Source organism: Colobus angolensis, unplaced genomic scaffold, assembly GCF_000951035.1.
Source record: "Colobus angolensis palliatus isolate OR3802 unplaced genomic scaffold, Cang.pa_1.0 Scaffold33, whole genome shotgun sequence".
NCBI classification, from domain to species: domain Eukaryota; kingdom Metazoa; phylum Chordata; class Mammalia; order Primates; family Cercopithecidae; genus Colobus; species Colobus angolensis.
Window position 1 is genome coordinate 4,975,619 of NW_012116599.1, and position 17,719 is coordinate 4,993,337.

At 38.5% G+C, this 17,719-nt stretch overlaps 1 protein-coding gene across 1 annotated transcript in view; it reads left to right on the forward strand.

The window, feature by feature from the left end:
• Positions 1–17,719, forward strand: part of NYAP2 (neuronal tyrosine-phosphorylated phosphoinositide-3-kinase adaptor 2) — a 244,853-nt gene that overhangs the window by 113,230 nt on the left and 113,904 nt on the right. The window contains exon 3 of the mRNA XM_011951926.1: positions 564–865. Within this exon, the coding sequence (XP_011807316.1) occupies positions 564–865 (302 nt within the window). The remainder of the gene's footprint in view (positions 1–563; positions 866–17,719) is intronic.

Below are 17,719 nucleotides of genomic sequence, written 5' to 3' on the forward strand. Positions count from 1 at the left end.
TTTCTTTCTTTCTTTCTTTCTTTCTTTCTTTCTTTCTTTCTTTCTTTCTTTCTTTCTTTCTCTCTCTCTCTCTCTCTCTCTCTCTCTGTCTTTCTCTCTCTTTCTTTCTTTTGTGTTTGGTAACAGAACATTTATTATTGTTGTTTGTTTCATTTTCTCCAATATGTTAAGCAGATAAAAGCAGGAATAGTTTTGATGAAATGGACAAGAGTCCCAAGTGCTGACCACTAGGACTGAGTCACATGTCAAAAGGAATCTATGAGTCATTGTCATGGAATTCTTGTTTACGTTTTAAGCCACTGATAAGATTTACCTCAAAGTAAATATCAAGTGATTGAAGATAAGTGTTCTATGCAGTATTTTTTCTTTCCTTTGGGGAAAACAACATTTAACACAGAAGTTAGAATGCTTTCATGCTACTTGAGTTTGTTTTAAAAGGCAGCCTTTCACCAGACTAAAATGAAGATTTGAAAGTTTCCATATTAGAAATATGCTCACACATGTGATCTTGTACATCCTGGCTCCTTTTATCTACATGGTTTTTGGTTTGCTTTCTTTTACAGCATAGGTGGAGAAGTAGGGCGAGGCCACGAAGGGAGTTACGTGGGCAAACATTTCCGCATGGGATTCATGACAATGCCTGCTCCTCAGGACAGACTCCCCCATCCTTGCTCCAGCGGCTTTTCTGTGAGATCACAGTCCCTGCACTCAGTTGGGGGTACAGACGATGACAGCAGCTGTGGCTCACGGAGGCAACCACCACCCAAGCCCAAGCGGGACCCCAGCACCAAGCTGAGCACCTCATCAGAGACAGTCAGCAGCACTGCAGCCAGTAAGAGCGGGAAACCCCCTGAGAGGACTGAAGGTAAAATATGCCATGCCCACGTCACCTAGAAATGTTTTTCAGATAGTATGTTCAGTCAGCATGCCCAGGAGCAAGTGCCTTCTTCACTGGGCCACATAATGCTGCCTCTCACGCTAAAGTCCCAGAAAAGAATTAAGGGGAAGGTTATTTATTAGTGTGTAGTCAAATTTCCAGAAGAATGTATTTATGATGGTTCAGAAAGGGAAGGCAATATATGAGTTTTTTTCATCCTTTAAAGCTTCAAATTATTCAAAAATTATTCTGCCCAGAAATATATCTAAAAGTTATATTTTCTTATACTATTTATACAATTAAAGGTATTATTGGATTATTAAGGGAACATTTTAATTCAGGAAAATATCAAGGAAAAGCTTATAAACTTATCTTTGAGAAATAATCATTTTAAACATTTTGGTGAATTTCTTTCCAGTGAATATGAATTTATGTATTTATGTGTGTGTGTGCATATTATAATCTTAAACTCTATTTATTATCTCCAGTTTTTACTCTTACCTGCCTGTGTTTTTTCTCAGCTATGAAACATACAAATCAAATATATCCCAGCCTCCTTGCTGGTCTATGAATATAAATTAAGTCACATTAACACCAGGTCTCACCAGCTCTTTAGGCCTTACTGAATTTAGTAGAGTCTCAGCTTCCCTGAGTTACTCCCAAGAATTCCTTGGTGGGAAAGTAGCCTTGCTCCAGTGACTTGCGTCAAGTGTGCCTTGACACAAGCTATCTTAGTCAGTTGGGGCTGCTATAACATAACACCATAGCCTGGGTGTGACATATAAGCAACAGCAATTGATTTCTCACAGTTCTGGAGGCTGGAAGCCTGAGAGCTCTGTTGGGGCTCCCTTCCTGGTTGCAGACTGCCAGCTTCTCCTTGTATCCTCAAAGGGCAGAAAGTCCTCGCTGGCCTCTTCATAGGAGGACGCTAATCCCATTCATGAAAACACTGCTCTCCTTCCCTTTCTATCTCCACATACAATCATTATGGGATTAAGGTTTCAACATTCTAATTTGGGGAGCACAAACATTCAGCTCGTTGCATAGGCACATTCAGATCTTTACATAGCAAATGTGGAAAACACTTCAAGATTCCCAATGCTGCCAGTGACAGTTTGAGAGAGTTCCACTGGGTCCCATAGCTTCTCTTCTGCCCCACTCTCCTTTCTCCACAGCAAGCTTCTCTGAGCCCCTAGGGTACCAAGTGTTATATTTGCCTCAGAGAGCCACATGGTCCTTTCTTCAACTAGGCACTGTTCATTGTCACATGGGCTCCCTAGTCCCTCATGAAAGCCCCTTGGCCTTCTGGCCTAATCTTTCCACAGATTCTCATAGGCAGTCCATGAGATCAGATGCCTATGAGGTACGTGCTATCTCTGCCATCATCCTTGTCTCTCCTTTCTCTCTCATTGGTGCCCAGGTGCCTTTAGCCAAAAACAACCAATATCTTCAGTGCATATTGAATAATACCAATAAATGCCTGGAGATGGAGTCAGTCCATAAACTCTACAAAAAAATCTCCTGTGGCTTCAGTTTTTCCTACTATACATATACAAAAAATGCTTTGCATGTAAGTATATGTGGTTAAGACACACATGTGAATAACATGCATGTGTTTGCATATTTGCAAAATTGACATCAGTGCATAGAGTCTTGTGTTTTGTATTTTCACTTCTTCGATTATAACCAATTTCCATGGTGTGCAACTTGTCAAGAAACAACTTTAACAGAGAGAAATGTACTCAAGTAATTTATTTAATCATTATCTTGTTGAAGAATACTCAGATTGATTCTGTTTTGCAGCTACAATGAATAGTGCTACAATGAACATTCGTGTGTGTGTGTGTGTGTGTGTGTGTATAACCGTTATTCCTCTGCCCTCTTAGAGTATTAGATATTCGATTCTTTTTCTCTTGATTCAGAGTTATCAGTAAGTCCTTCAGCTTGTAACACATTGATGCTTTTAGACACAATGTATTAATAGGTGTTTCCTTAGCTCAGTAGTACACTAAAAGGCCCCAGAGGCCTACCTTTTGTAAATTTTAAATGTTGTTCATAGGTTTTCTTGATATATGGTGCTCTTCATTTCTCTTTATTTTCTGTGATTCTCTGTACAGAAGTCACCACTCTCCTACTTCTACTGCCAGAAAACTACATAACAAATTATGTTAGATTGTTTTCAAAAGAAAATTACTGATGTAAGAAAGTGATCTCTGAAAGATGGGGGGCCTGAATGTAGTCAGGAATAACTCAAGTATAAAGGGAAATAAAAGATCCACCCGAAACTAGAAGAGAGATGAGAAGGACAAAGGTAGCCAGTAAGGGATATGTCATCAATATCATGTCGGCAGGAACATTTCTGGAAAGAGTGTAAAATACACACCTCAGAAAAGCCCCCCTTTGGGGAGGGGGAGCTGGGCTACCTAGAGTGAAAGTATGGAGAAAATCATGACTGCTGTCCCACAGAAGAAAAATTTGAGTGGCAATTCACTTGTCTTAAAAATAGAAGGGATTCCCATTCATTCGGGATGTTTCATAGCTAGTTCCTGGGGCAGACAGTCTCATAATTCTCTCTCAGATGTCTTCACCATTCAGGGATAGTGGGCTCCCAATGCCTTCTTGTCAAGCAGAAGGCAGCAGCTCAACAAGCTTTATTTCTTCTGAAGACAAAATAGCAGATGTGGTTAAATTGCAGCAGCAAAGACTTGTTAGACTTGGAAAAAATACTTGATAGGTAGTGAGCTCATTAAACACCAACTCCAAATCCAGCATTTCTCCTCAAAAAGGAGCTCTGAGGGTGTTCAGTGGGCTACATAAGTTATCGGGACCCAGTGCAGAAATGGTAGACTTCCACAGAGAACTGATTCTTCATGGGAATTATACTTTCTCTTCAGAACACTTAATAAAATGGCAATTGCAAAAGTAGATATATGCAAATCTCTTCTACCAATTTATGACCTCAATAATAGCATAGAGACAGGGCTCAATTCAGGGATGGGGAAAAAATCTTGAGTCCAAATGCATGTGTATATAAGTGTATACTCAGAGCCAAAATTATTAATATATAAATATGTAGATTGTTCTTTTATGAACTCTCAGTTCTGTATAATTGTGCTGTAACTGGAGTTCATTATAGAGCATATGTTTTCTTTATAATTTTTCTAGCTATCAACAGTATAACAAAGATAAAAAATGACTTATAAATCTTAGCCTGTCTTTTCTTTTTACATTAAATGCCAGCAAAATCAAAATATTGATTCAGTGCCATTAGAATGATTGCCATGGTAACCAGCTTCTATTTAAGTAAGGGATTATGACTTCCCTGTGGATAAAAGTAAAAAGAACTGGACTCTACAAAATGGCTTTTCAGAGCAGAAAAAAACAAAACTGATGAGCACAAGCAAAAAAAAAAATCACATACCAAAAAAGTATAATTTTGTGTTTAAAAATTGTAACTCTGTTACATTAAAAATATATATTTACTGTTCTATTTTCAGATTATCTACAACAGTAACACCTTTAAAAATTATATACTGGTGAGCATAAACTGACAATCAGTATACTATAAATATTTTAATTACTCCTTTTTATTGCTTCATTGTGGTTCCTGCTTATTTTGAGGAAAGATTAGATGATATAAAGGGGGTTAAGCAGAAAGAGTGAGAGGCTCTATGAGCTGTGTCTCACGTGTGATCCAACAAAAGGAGGGTGTGTGCACCCTCATATTGGTCATCCCCATTCCTCAGGTAAACACATAGCCATTCCTTGATAATGTCATTGTTTGAAATGCTGTCTAGTTTGGGCAAAAGAGACGGTACTTAGGACCAACAGGCAAACATTGACTTTAGGCAAGTGATCCAATGGGACTATTTCTTTACCTTTAAAGTGATTGTGAATAATGGAAAAATTGATCAGATCCTGCACCCCTCACAACCTAGTGAACTAATGCCAATGATTGTGCATGGTACAAAGAAGGTGCTGTACAAATATAGCTGAATACTATTGAACCACCACTTCTAATAGGCCCAAATAACATGAAATTTTGGTCTGGTATAGCACATATATTAAAAACAAAGAGGAAAAGAAAAGATATGCACATCCTCTTCACATGTTAGAGCCTTAAAAATTTTACACATGGCTATTGTCAAAATATGAAAGATAAGCACTAGAGAGGATGTGGGGAAAAGACAGCCCTTTACACTATTGATAGACAAAGATAACCATTAAGGAATAGTGAATAGAGCAAAAATTTAAAATAGGACTACCATATGATCCAGCAATCCCACTACTGGGTACATTTCCAAAGGAAACCAGTATGTTGAAGAGACATCTTTACTCTCATGTTTATTGCACAAATCTTCACAATAGCCAAGATATGGAATCAACCTCAGTGCCCATTAACAGATGAATAGATAAAGAAAATGTCATTTATACACACATACACACACACACACATACACACACATACATACAATAGAATACTATTCAGCCATAAAAAGGAATAAAATCCTGACATTTTTGGCAACACGGATGGGCCTGGAAGACATTATGTAAAATGAAATTAGCTAAGCACAGAAAAATAGATACCACTTGATCTTACATGTAAAGTGTGAAAAAGTTAATCCTGTAGAAGTGAAGAGTAGCCTGGTGATCACCAGGAGCTAGGGCAGGAGTGGGTGAAAATATTGGTCAAAGGATACAGAATTTCAGTTAGAAGGAATAAATTCAAAACACCTGTTGTACATCATGGTGACTATAGTTAATAACAACATATTATATTGAGCATCCTTAAGAGATTTTGAGTTCTCATCACAAAAAAACAGTATGTGAGCTAATTATATATATAAACTAGCTCAATTTAGCCATTCTATAATGTATACATAATTCAAAATAACATATTATACATGGCAGATATATACAATTTTTGTCAATTAAAAATAATAGTCCAGGCATGGTGGCTTACATCTATAATCCCAGCACTTTGGGAGGCCTAGACAAGTGAATTATTTGAGGTCAGGAGTTCAAGACCAGCCTGGCCAACATGGTGAAACCCCATCTGTCTAAAAATACAAAAACTAGCCAGGCATGGGGGCGGGAGCCTGTAATTTGAGTTATTTGGGAAGCTGAGGCAGGAGAATTGCTTGAACCCAGGAGGTGGAGATTGCAGTGAGCTGAGATTGTGCTACTGCAGTCAAGTCTGGGCGACAGAGTGAGACTCTGTATCAAAAATAAATAAAATGAAAACAAACAGGGAAAAGAAGCAAAAAAAATTTCACAATGATCCAAATAAACAGAAAAATATTCCTCATGTGTAATAATCTTTTAACAATATTATGGCATTAAGAAATATTCCTCAGGCAAAATAACCTTTTAATAATATTGTGACATTAGTATTCCCAAGGCATAATCTTTTAATAATATGGTACTAACATAGTATTTAGTATAAATAATATTTTATTAACCTCTAATTATCTCTACATTTTCAAGTCTTTACAAGAACCAGCTAAGTATCCCTACCTTCTATTTGTTATGAACTCTTCCTCACGTTATTTTCAAACTTCTTTATTATATAATTTCATGACTGTGTCTTTACAAAGCAATCAAATACTTTAGAATTGGAAGAGTTCTTCTGATTTCTGATTTTGCTTTAGACAAGTTTAGTAGAGTCATGTCTTTGGAAGCAAAAATTGGGATACCTGCTACAATATTTGCAGTCATGGCTGTTGTTACAATCTTGGAATGGGTGGTTGAGCCAGAACCAAGTGAAGCTGAAGTTTGTTATAAGTCACTGCCTTAAAAATAGACACAAAACCTCTTTTTAAGAATTACCAGAAAAAGTAATTTAGAGCCTTTAATAATGTTGTTTCTCATGCCTCCATTTATTCAGAAAATACTTTGAGTGTCTACCCTGTTCTGCTGGGATCCAGCTCCAGCAACAAAGAGAACACAAATGTTCCTTTCTCTCATGTTGCTTATAAACAGTTTTGATTCTATTTCCCCAGCATAGTCTGTCTTACTCTATCCAGGTCACAGCCAGCAATGAGTTAAAGGAACAATTTCTAGAAACCAGAAAATCTGGCGTGACAACCATGTGCCTTTCTTTCGTGTAATCAGGTGCTTATCTAGAGAAGAAATAGTTTAACACATTTTAATAGTGTGCTTTTTCCTACAAAGAATATCTGTTGATTATGGCTGTTTGGTGTTGACCAACTTAAAGAAGCCAGAATTTGATTTTCTTCCAATGTAAAATTTTAGAAACAACCTGGAGACAGTTGAAGAAAAAGGAGTGGAAGCAAGTTGAGTGTGTTTATCTTGGAGAACTTACAGGTTTCCCAGATTAGAATCCTAGTTTGAGGATTTAAGTCAGCACCAGTTAGGGCTAGCCACATATTTGATTTTGCTTTCTTGGTTCTTAGTGCAGATCTGTGACTCTTATAAGTGGCCATAACATTTTTAAAAAGACTATTCCTGGAAGTCCTCACAAGAGCAGTCAGGTAAGAAATACATAAATAAATAAGGCATCCAAATTGGAAAAGAGGAAGTCAAATTATCCCTGTTTACTGATGATTTGATCTTGTATCTAGAAAAACCTAAAGCTACCACAAAAAAACCTCCCTATATTTGATAAATGAATTCAGTAAAGTTCTAGGATATGAAATTAACATTCAGAAATCAATAGAATTTTATATACCAGTAATAATCTAGCTGAGGACCAATTCAAAAAGTTAATCCCATTTATAAAGCTATAAAAATATGTAGGAAAATATTTCACCAAGGTAATGAAACATCTCTATAAGGGCAACTACAAAATACTGATGAAAGAAATCATAGATGACACAAATGGAAAAACATCCATGCTTATGGACTGGAAGAATGAGAATAATTAAAATGGCCACATTATCCAAAGCAATGCAGAGATTTGACACAATCCCTATCCAATTATCAATGTCATTTTTCACATAATGAGTAAAACCAATCCTAAAGTTCACATGAAACCAAAAAAAGAAAGAAAAAAAAAGAAAAAGAAAAAAAGGCCTGAATAGCCAAAGCAATCCTTAAAAGGAACAAAACAGGGGGGGATCACATTATCTGACTTTACTACTATAAATTATACTACAACCAACACAGCATGGTACTGGTATAAAAATAGACATATAGGTCAATGGAACAGAATAGAGAACCCAGAAATAAAGCCACCTACCTATAACCAACAGATCTTTGACAAAGTTAACAAAAATGTGCACTGAGGATAGAACACTCTATTTAATGCTGCTCGGAAAATTGGATAGCCATATGCAAAAGAATAAAGCTTATATTAGTCAGCATTCTCTAGAGGGACAGGACTGATAGGATAGATGTATATTTGATGGGGAGTTTTTAAGGAGTATTGGCTCACACGATCACAAGGTGAAGTCCCACAATAGGCTATCCACAAACTGAGGAGCAAGGAAGCCAGTTTGAGTTCCAAAACCCAAAAGTAGGGAAGCCAAAAGTGCAGCCTTCAGTCTGTGGCTGAAGGCCCTGGCAAACCACTGGTGTAAGTGAAAGAGTCTAAAAGTGGAAGAACTTAGGGTCTGATGTTCAAGAGCAGAAAGCATCTAACATGGGAGAAAGATGAAGGTTGGAAGATTCAGCAAGTCAAGTTCTTCCACATTCTTCTACCTGCTTTTACTCTAGCCACATTGGCAGCTGATTAGATGGTGCCTACCAAGATTGAGGGTGGGTCTGCCTTTCCCAGTCCACTGAATCAGATGTTAATCTCTTTTGGCAACAACCTCACAGACACACCCAGGAACAATGTTTTGCATCCTTCAGTCCAATCGAATTGACACTCAGTATTAACCATTATAAACCTGGATCCATACCCTCTCAGCCCAAGATGGATTAAAGATCTAAATAAAGACCTGAAGCTATACAAGTCCTAGGAGAAAATTTAGCAAAAATGCCTCTGGACATTGGCCTAGGCAAAGAATTTGACCATGTCCTCAAAAGCAAACTCAACAAAAACAAAAATAGACAAATGGGACTTAAACTCAAAAGCTTTTACACAGCAAAAGAAACAGTTAACAGAGTAAACAGACAAACTATAGAAAAAAAATATTTGCAAGCTATGCATCTGAAAAAGGCCTAATATCCATAATCTATAAGAAACTCAAACAACTCTAGGAAAAAACAAGTAACCCCACACAAGGTAGGCAAAGGACATATATAAATACTTTTCAAGATAAAACATACAAGCAGCCAATAAACATATGAAAAAATGCTCAACATCACCAATCATCACAGAAATCCAAATTGAAACCACAGTATGATATCATCTTATGCTAGTCAGAATGACTATTATTAAAAAGTTAAACAACCGACGTTGGCAAAGATGCAAAGAAAAGGGAACATTTTACACTGTCAGTTGGAATATGTATTAGTACAACCTTTATGGAAAACAGTATAGGCATTTCTCAACGAAGTAAAACTAGAACTACTGTTTGATGCTGCAATCTCACTACTGGGTATATACCAAAAGGGAAAGAAATCATTTCATCAAATATTTTATTTTGTTTTAATCCATTAAATTTGTGGTAGTTCGTTACTTGCTTGTATGTTTATTACAGCACTATTCACAATAGCAAAGATATAGAATCAACCTAAGTGTCCACTGATGGAGGATTGAATAAAGAAAATGTGGCATACATATACAAATGGATCATAGAATATTACACAGTCATAAAAATGAACAAAATGTCTTTTCCAGCAATGTAGATGGAACTGGAAGTCATCCTAAGTGAAATAACTCAAGCAGGAAGTCAAATACCTCATGTTCTCACTTATAATTGAGAGCTAAACAATGGCTGCACGTAGATGAACAGTAAAATAATAGACAACATTGGAGACTCCAAGAGGTAGAAGGATGGATGGGGGTGAGAGCTGAAAAATCATCTAGTGGATACATTGCACTATTTGAATGATGGGCACAATAAAAGCCCAGCACACACATTTTGGTTTCATATCAGTGCTGCAGACATTAGCATTCTTTCTCTCCCTCAGCCTCAGTTTTCTCTAAGATGGAAATAACAATACTGACCATATGTGGTAGGCAGAATTCTAAGACTGTATTCAAGATTCCCCCACTCCCTGCTGTACTACTCCTGTATCATCCTTGGACCTGAGGTACCGTTGCTGGCTTGAAGATAGAGGGGCCATGTGGTAAGGCACATGGGCAGCCTCTGATTGTTGAGAGCAGCACCATGGCTGCAAGTCAGCAAGAAAGCTGGGACCTGGTTTTATAACTGCAAGGAACTGAATTCTGCCAACAACGAGTGAGTCTGAAAGTAGATTTTTTCCTGGAACCTCTAAACGAAGATTCAGCCTGGCTGCTACCTTGATTTGAGCTTGTGGGACCCTGAGAAGAGAACGTAGCCTTTTGAGTTCTGGCTGTGCCCAGACATTGGATCTAGAGAACTGTGAGCTAGTAAAGGTATTGATTTTTAAGCTGCTAAATTTGTGATCACTTGTTAAGCAGCAATCAAAAAATAATCCATCTTACAAAGTTGCTAGGCAGAGAAAAGCAAGTTAGCAAAGCACCTGGCTTAGTGTCTGACAAATAGCAGATGCTTGATAACTTTACTTCCCTTCCCCTGTCATTGCCAGGCTGTATTCTTAGGTAGGGGAGGGTGGTTAAGAGAACAGCAGTGACTTCCCAAATGTCCCTGGCCAGACTTTGAAAATAAATGAGATGATAGAGGCTCAGCAAATACTGTCATATGTAGCCCTTTGAATAGCTGCGTGGCTTTTTCTGAATTTATTTGGCTCTTCTGAAAGAGTCTTTCCTTTTTCAGCAACACTTTTTGTTCCTTCAAAAGGCTCAGCAATGGCTTTTCTGGTGGCTTTTTGACAGGCTTGTGTATGTGGCTGCAACTTGCCTGGTTAGTGCCTTTGTTCGCATAGCAAGTGGCACTTGTACTTATAGTGTGCCCCCAAGAAGTGCTCAAAACTCTGTTTAGCACTATACTAATGAAGCACAAAGAAGGTGGAAAGCAAACTCTCAAAATCTCCATTGTTTTGGCATTGGATAGTGTTCTAATGTGTATTCTTGTTTTATGAGGAAAGGATGTAGGAGATTATCACTGAAGGCCCACATTCCTGGTTTTCTCTTCCCAGGTTGGCAGAATCAGATGCTGCTAGGCTTCCTAGTGTAAGACCCATCTGTCAAACCAGGCACTGCTCAGATGGAGATGGAGTTCCGCATCTACCATGTGTGATCTCTTTCTGAACGTACCCCAAGGCTCATGAATGAAACAGTTTGCAAGTCAAGTCATCATGCAATGCATCTTTCTCTCGGTTCTTGCCATGATTGTTGTCCAGTCCAAAGAATACCCTACCTCTTTAATAGTCTCACCCAACATCCCCCTATTAAATTCAGCATTGGCCTAGTTTGTTCAGTGTTTTTGATTCATAATATGACTCATTACCCATGCTGTTGGCACAGATGGAGCCTTCCATGAGAAACCGACAAGCCCAATGTACCTGTGTGTCTATTGTAATCAGGCATTGATTTAGAGGTGTGTTTTGTTGCTGTGTAACGAACTACCACAAATTTAATGGATTAAAACAACATAGGTCTATTAGCTCACAGTTTCCTTGGGTTAAGAGTCAGCTCAGGATTTTCCAAGGCTTCAATCTAGGGTGTCAGCTGAAGCTGGAGTCTCATCTGTGGCTCAGGGTTCCTTCTCAAGTTTACATAGTTGTTGGCAAAACTTGTTATTATTTATTTATTTATGCTGTTGTAGAACATGCAGTAGCTTGCTTCTTCAAGAACAGAAGAGTTTCTTGGATGTTGATTCTGTCCTTTCAGGGAAAGCCTGGACCCTCTTTTAAAGAATTCACCTGATTAACATAGGCCCACCCAGAACGATCTACTTCATTGTTATTCTGTGACAGGGTCTCTCTTCTCTGTTGCCCAGGTTGGGGCACAGTGCCATGATCATAGCTTATTGCAGCCTCAAACTCCTGGGTTCAAGCAATCATCCCGCCTCAGCCTCCCAAGTAGCTTGGACTACAGGTATATGCCACCATGCTCAGCTAATTTTTCTATTTTTTTGTAGAAACAAGGTCTTCTTAAGTTGCCTGGGCTCGTCTCAAACTCCTGACCTCAAATGATCCTCCTGTCTCAGCCTTCCAAAATATTGGGATTACAGGTGTGAGCCACTACACTGGGCCTAATCTCCTTTCTTATTAACTCAGAGTCAACCTAGTAAAAGCAATGCTTATAACTGGAAGATCTCTTTACCTTCTTCCATAATCCCTAACTTAATCAAGGGAATGAAATACCATCATATTCATAGTCCTGCTTCTGCACTCAATGAGAGAGAATGATACAGGGCATAAACTTCAGAGGGCAGGAATCTTGTGTCCAGCCTAGAATTCTGAGTTCTCAGGGTGATACTAAGAACAGGCATATATTGCTTTCCTAGAAACCATCCAACTATCTGGTTGAATGTTTCAAAAGTCAACTCATGGAAAGTTAATGAAAACTGCAAAAGGTAAACTAAAATTCCATGGGATAATAGAAATATCACAATACAATCTAAATACTTGGCAAATAAATAGGGCAAAATGTAATTCCCTTCCCTATTTTTCTCTTTGTCTTTCCTTTGCTCCATATAATGGAAATCATCCCTCCACAAAGTGCTTGGATTATTTTATTGGTTGGAAAAATCTCATTTCCTTTGGCTTCACATGTAAGAAAATACACTCTTTAGTCCAGCAGTCCTCAGGCCAAAGAACTTCTGGAACATAAAGTTCCAAGTAAAATACTGACACTAAAATGATATTAACATTAAAATTAGAGTGTGCATAAAAATCAGTCTGAATGATCCTCACTGCTGAGTTTCCTAATTGGGGAGCTCTATTGTTGACCCAGCATGGGAACTGGTCCCCTAAATCCCTAGATAATTGTGGAACAGATAATGCACAGTGTTCTTGATACAGCAAACCCACTGCTCAGTGCTTTCACCTGTGATTCTCCAGAACCCCTGGATTGTAGGGATTGGTGATGTTAATTTATGCTGTGTACCTTTCTGATCCCTGCCTGTTCTGTAGCATTTTGGTGACAAATAAGAGACTCGATGTTCCCAAGTTATAAATTCCTTAATTGCAACAACTGCATCAATTTCCAGTAATGGGTGAATGGACATCAAAAAGCATGTCTGCAGATGAAGTGGAGAAAGGGCAGAATACTAAATGTAACCCTCATTGCAAATTTCCTCTTAGTCTCTGTTTTTGTCTGGCCTCAAACCTATATGAAGATTGATCTCTTCTTTGCATTTATATGAAAGCATTAGAAAGTATTGTACTAAATTATTGAATTAATAATTACTAGGATTTTTGTAAACAAAATGCAGAAAGGAGTTCATAACCTGTCTTTATTAAATGACTTCCACCTCCTTATCTCTTTTCTCCTCGCCTTTCCTTCATGTTTCTAGACTTCATTATGTCCCCTAAGACCTAAAGAAAATGGATGCCACCATCCTTAGAAGGCACGTCAGGGCTGCCTATCTTTTGTTTGTTTGTTTTATGTTTTTTGGTTTGTTTGTTTGTTTTTGAGATGGAGTCTCTGTCGCCCAGGCTGGAGTGCAGTGGTGTGATCTCGGTTCATCACTGTAGCCTCTGCCTCCCAGGCTGAAGCCATTCTCTGCCTCAGCCTCCCGAGTAGCTGCCATTACAGGTGTGAGCCACCACATCTGGCTAATTTTTGTATTTTTAGTAGAGACAGGGTTTTGCCATGTTGGACAGGGTAGTCTCCAACTCCTGGCCTCAAGTCATCCACCCACCTCAGCCTCCCGGAGTGCTGGGAAGACAGGCATGAACCACCATGCCTGGCCCCTGCCTGTACTTATATCAGCATGTTCCCTGAGAGATAACTCAGCTTCATTCTCATCTTTCCAACTCAGTGTTTTTATTTTATTTTTATTATTATTATTTTGAGACAGAGTCTCTCTCTGTCACCCAGGCTAGGGTACAGTGGCACTATCTCGGCACACTGCAACCTCTGCCTCCCAGATTCAAGCAATTCTCCTGCTTCAGCCTCCTGAATAGCTAAGACTACAGGTGCCTGCCACCACACCTGGCTAATTTTTTGTATTTTTAGTAGAGACGTGGTTTCACCATGTTGGCCAGTATGGTCTCGAGCTCCTGACCTCGTGATCCATCCACTTTGGCCTCCCAAAGTGTTGGGATTGCAGGCGTAAGCCACCACGCCCAGCCTCAGTCAGTATTTTTTTAGAGAGTATATCTGACAAAAACATTTTTACCATTTGATAACATAAAACGTTTGGTACTGTACAAAACTATAAAATGATTTATTTTAATTTTAAGAAAGTGACTTCTTCTTGTTTATACTGCTACTCCCCATCTCATAGATTTAATAGTAATGGGGAGAAATCTTTCTAATGAGTGAATGTACCCCAGAGCAGTCTGACAATGAAATTAACTCATTTGAGATTGCATCTTTGAGCAGGTTACTCCTTCAGGCCACTGTCCTGCATCCCTCCCTTGCTGCTCAGCTGGCTGCTGAAAGACCTCCTGCACATGCTTGCTCTGCGGCCTCCACCTTCATCCAAAATCCACTGCTCTCTGATGCCCTAGCCATGACACTACATTGAATCTTGGTTCTCTTCTCCATGGTATCATTTAATCCCCATCCTTTGGTAATCCTCTTCAGCATTTTAGACTATGAACCTCTATACTTCCTAAATCCCATACTCCTTGACTTTTTATGCCTGACCCTCTACTAATTTTCTTCTTCTTACTACTCTATTCATCTCTTTGAGGGTGTCTGTTGTTTTGTCTGATTCTTAAATGATGTCTCTGAACTCTCACTGGCTCTCCTATCTTCTCACTCTAATCTTTGTTGAATAAATAAGTCATGAATTCCACATTATCTCCAGATGTCTGAATCTTTACACCTACATCTATCTGTAGATATCACAAAGAGCCTTCAAACTTGTCATATCCACACTGACCCAGGCGTTTCCTCCACGTTTTATTTTTATCTTGATGCTCAAGTTAGACATGCAAGAGCCTAATTGGATTGCGCTCCTTCGCTTGCCCTGACCTCTCTTCAATGATCAAGTCCAGTCAATTCTGCTCCACTTATGTCAGTCTGTCCACCTGTTTGCACTTTTATGCTCTTATCTCATTTAGGCCATCATGTTTCCCACCTGGACAATTGCATGGGCACCTAATTGGTCATGTTTCCTGCAGCTTCACTTTCACAAATCCATCATTCCTACTACTTTCAGAGAGGATTTTCTCACATGTGTATCCAATTATAGCACCATTCTGCTCATTTCATCTGATCATGTCACTATCCTGCTTATCATTTATCTGATAAAACTGAACTCATTAGCATGACCTTTTTCATCTGCTCCTGCCTACAGAGCCACACCTCCTGCCAACCATGCCTCTTACAGTCAACTCAGACTACCTAGTTTACTCCAAACAAACCATGCTTGTTCCTTCCTCTGTGTCCTTGCTTGTCAACTTTTCTTTCTGGAGTTTCTTTTCCAAGTTATTCTCTGCAACAAATTTCCACTCATCCTTCAAGGAACAGGGTCAACTACCTTCTCTGTAATAACTCATGTAAGCATTTTTCTGTGATTGAACTATATTTTGTGTACAATGCCATTATATCTGCTAATATATTTTATTGTAAATATCTGCCTATCTTTTTGGTATCCCAGTGAGACCGTACGTTAGAGACATAAACCTTGTCCTTTTGTCGTTGCACCTTTGATGCCTCCTGCAGAGGTGGGCTTAATAAGTAATGATGAATGGGAACATTGTGAATCATGTATGTTTTCATAAGTAAGTCTTTCAGGAGACTAATTGCTATGAAGAGTTAATGCACTTTCACGCACCTTTAATGTAGAAAGAAGTTTCAATATTGGAGAGCTTAGAGAAAAGCACAGTGATTCATGATCCTCAGAGAGCAGGTGTGTTTTCTCTCCATCCATCATTCAGGCCCTGCTTTGTTTATAATACAGCAACCACTCTGAATGATGTGAAAGATGAGATTGCTTTGTGGGCTCTTTAGGTTTGTAAGAACCTTGCCTTTCTTCAGTTGTTTTGTATTTATGAATCTTGGTCGGTATACAAACTAATTATGGGTGGTCACAAAGAATACTGTTGACAGACTGTAATGTGTTGTTGGCACCATGTACCTTTTAGTTTATCCAAATAATATAAATCAAAGAATGTTCAGCTTGTGCCATTTACATAAGGTTAAAAAATAATGTTCTCAATTGAGATGCAACAGAGAGCTGAGATTTCTTTTCCTTAAATGAGTTTTGGATGTTAATTTTAATCTTTCTTATGCCTGTATATTTCCGGTTTTACTTAGCCATTTCTATCATATTCTTAGAGGACAGGTATATATTTCCAGATTCATTCCTTTTTTTTTTTTGTCCATTCTGTAGGGATCCAGCTTTTGAGCAGCTCTTCACCCTACCTTAGAGTGTGTAAAAGCCATTTTTTAAGGCAGAGTGACTGCCTGTGTGCATAAATCTTGCTTTAATTGACCTCAATGAAGCATAGACTTATTGCATGAAGAGTGCTTTGATTTTATGGCTCTATATCTGCACTAACAGTTTCTATTATATGAATTGCTATCTATGATTTTTCTTGTTAAGTGGGAGGGCAGTGATTTAAGACCTGCTTTTTACAATTTATTTTTAGCTATTAATATGTATTAAATTAAGTTGTCTACAGGGAGCAGAACACAGGAACACATTGCCCTTTGGAAATCTCTGCTTTCTGACAACTTTGTCTAACCAGAATGGCTGAAAGCTAAGAATGAGAAAGAACTTAGAGTAGCCAAACTCCTTCTTGTACTAAAACTTATGAATTTTAGTTTATTTCTTTAATTTTTAAACTTATTTTTACTCAGTATAAATTTGATTTAGAGTCTCTAACCCTATAGCATATTAGAAACAATGTACAAGCAGGGGAAAAGAACCTGAAAGGACAGCTACCTGCTACTAGGCAAAGTTTAAAGAATGTATACATAGCACCACCCACTTACAAGGCCTTGATTATGATCTGCCCTGTGTTGTTTCCAGTGTTTGCAGTGATGCCCTTGAAGATGTCATTAGTCAACAGATATTTACTGCGTGTCTTCTGTGCACATGGCACTATACTATGCTAGGCAACAGAGAAATAAGAAAGATAGATTCTCTCCCTTAAAAGTCATGACAACCCAGTGTAGCCCACTGACATCAACAGTGAAGTGAAATCTGTGCTTTGGAAGGGAAGATACCAGGTATTTTGTGAGCATGGATCAAGGGCACCTACCCAAAACTAGAAGGGCCAAAGATGGCTTCTCAGAGGAAGTGTCTTTAACTGTTGAAAATAAGGACATAATGTATTTTAGAAGTATTTCTTATAAAAATGCTTAAAATGAAAAAGTATGTTGCTGCTGAATAAAAATGCTCTTATGTCTCCAAAAATGTGGCTAACCAAACTGAGTAATGTCCTTGCAGTTCCAAATAACAAAAGTTCTACTCTCCATATATAATCATTATTTAAGGCGTCCTGTTGTTTATTTTATCCTCTATAGTCTTCCATCTCTGTGTGATATAAGAGCTGGGCTATCTTTATAAGAAAGCCAGCTGGGTGCAGTGGCTCATGCCTATAATCCAGCACTTTGGAAGGCTGAGGCGGGTGGATTGCTTGAGCTCAGGAGTTTGAAACTAGCCTGAGCAATACGGAAAGACCCCATCTCTACTAAAACTACAAAACAAATAGCTGGGCATGGTGGTGTGCACCTGTGGTCCCAGCTACTTCTGA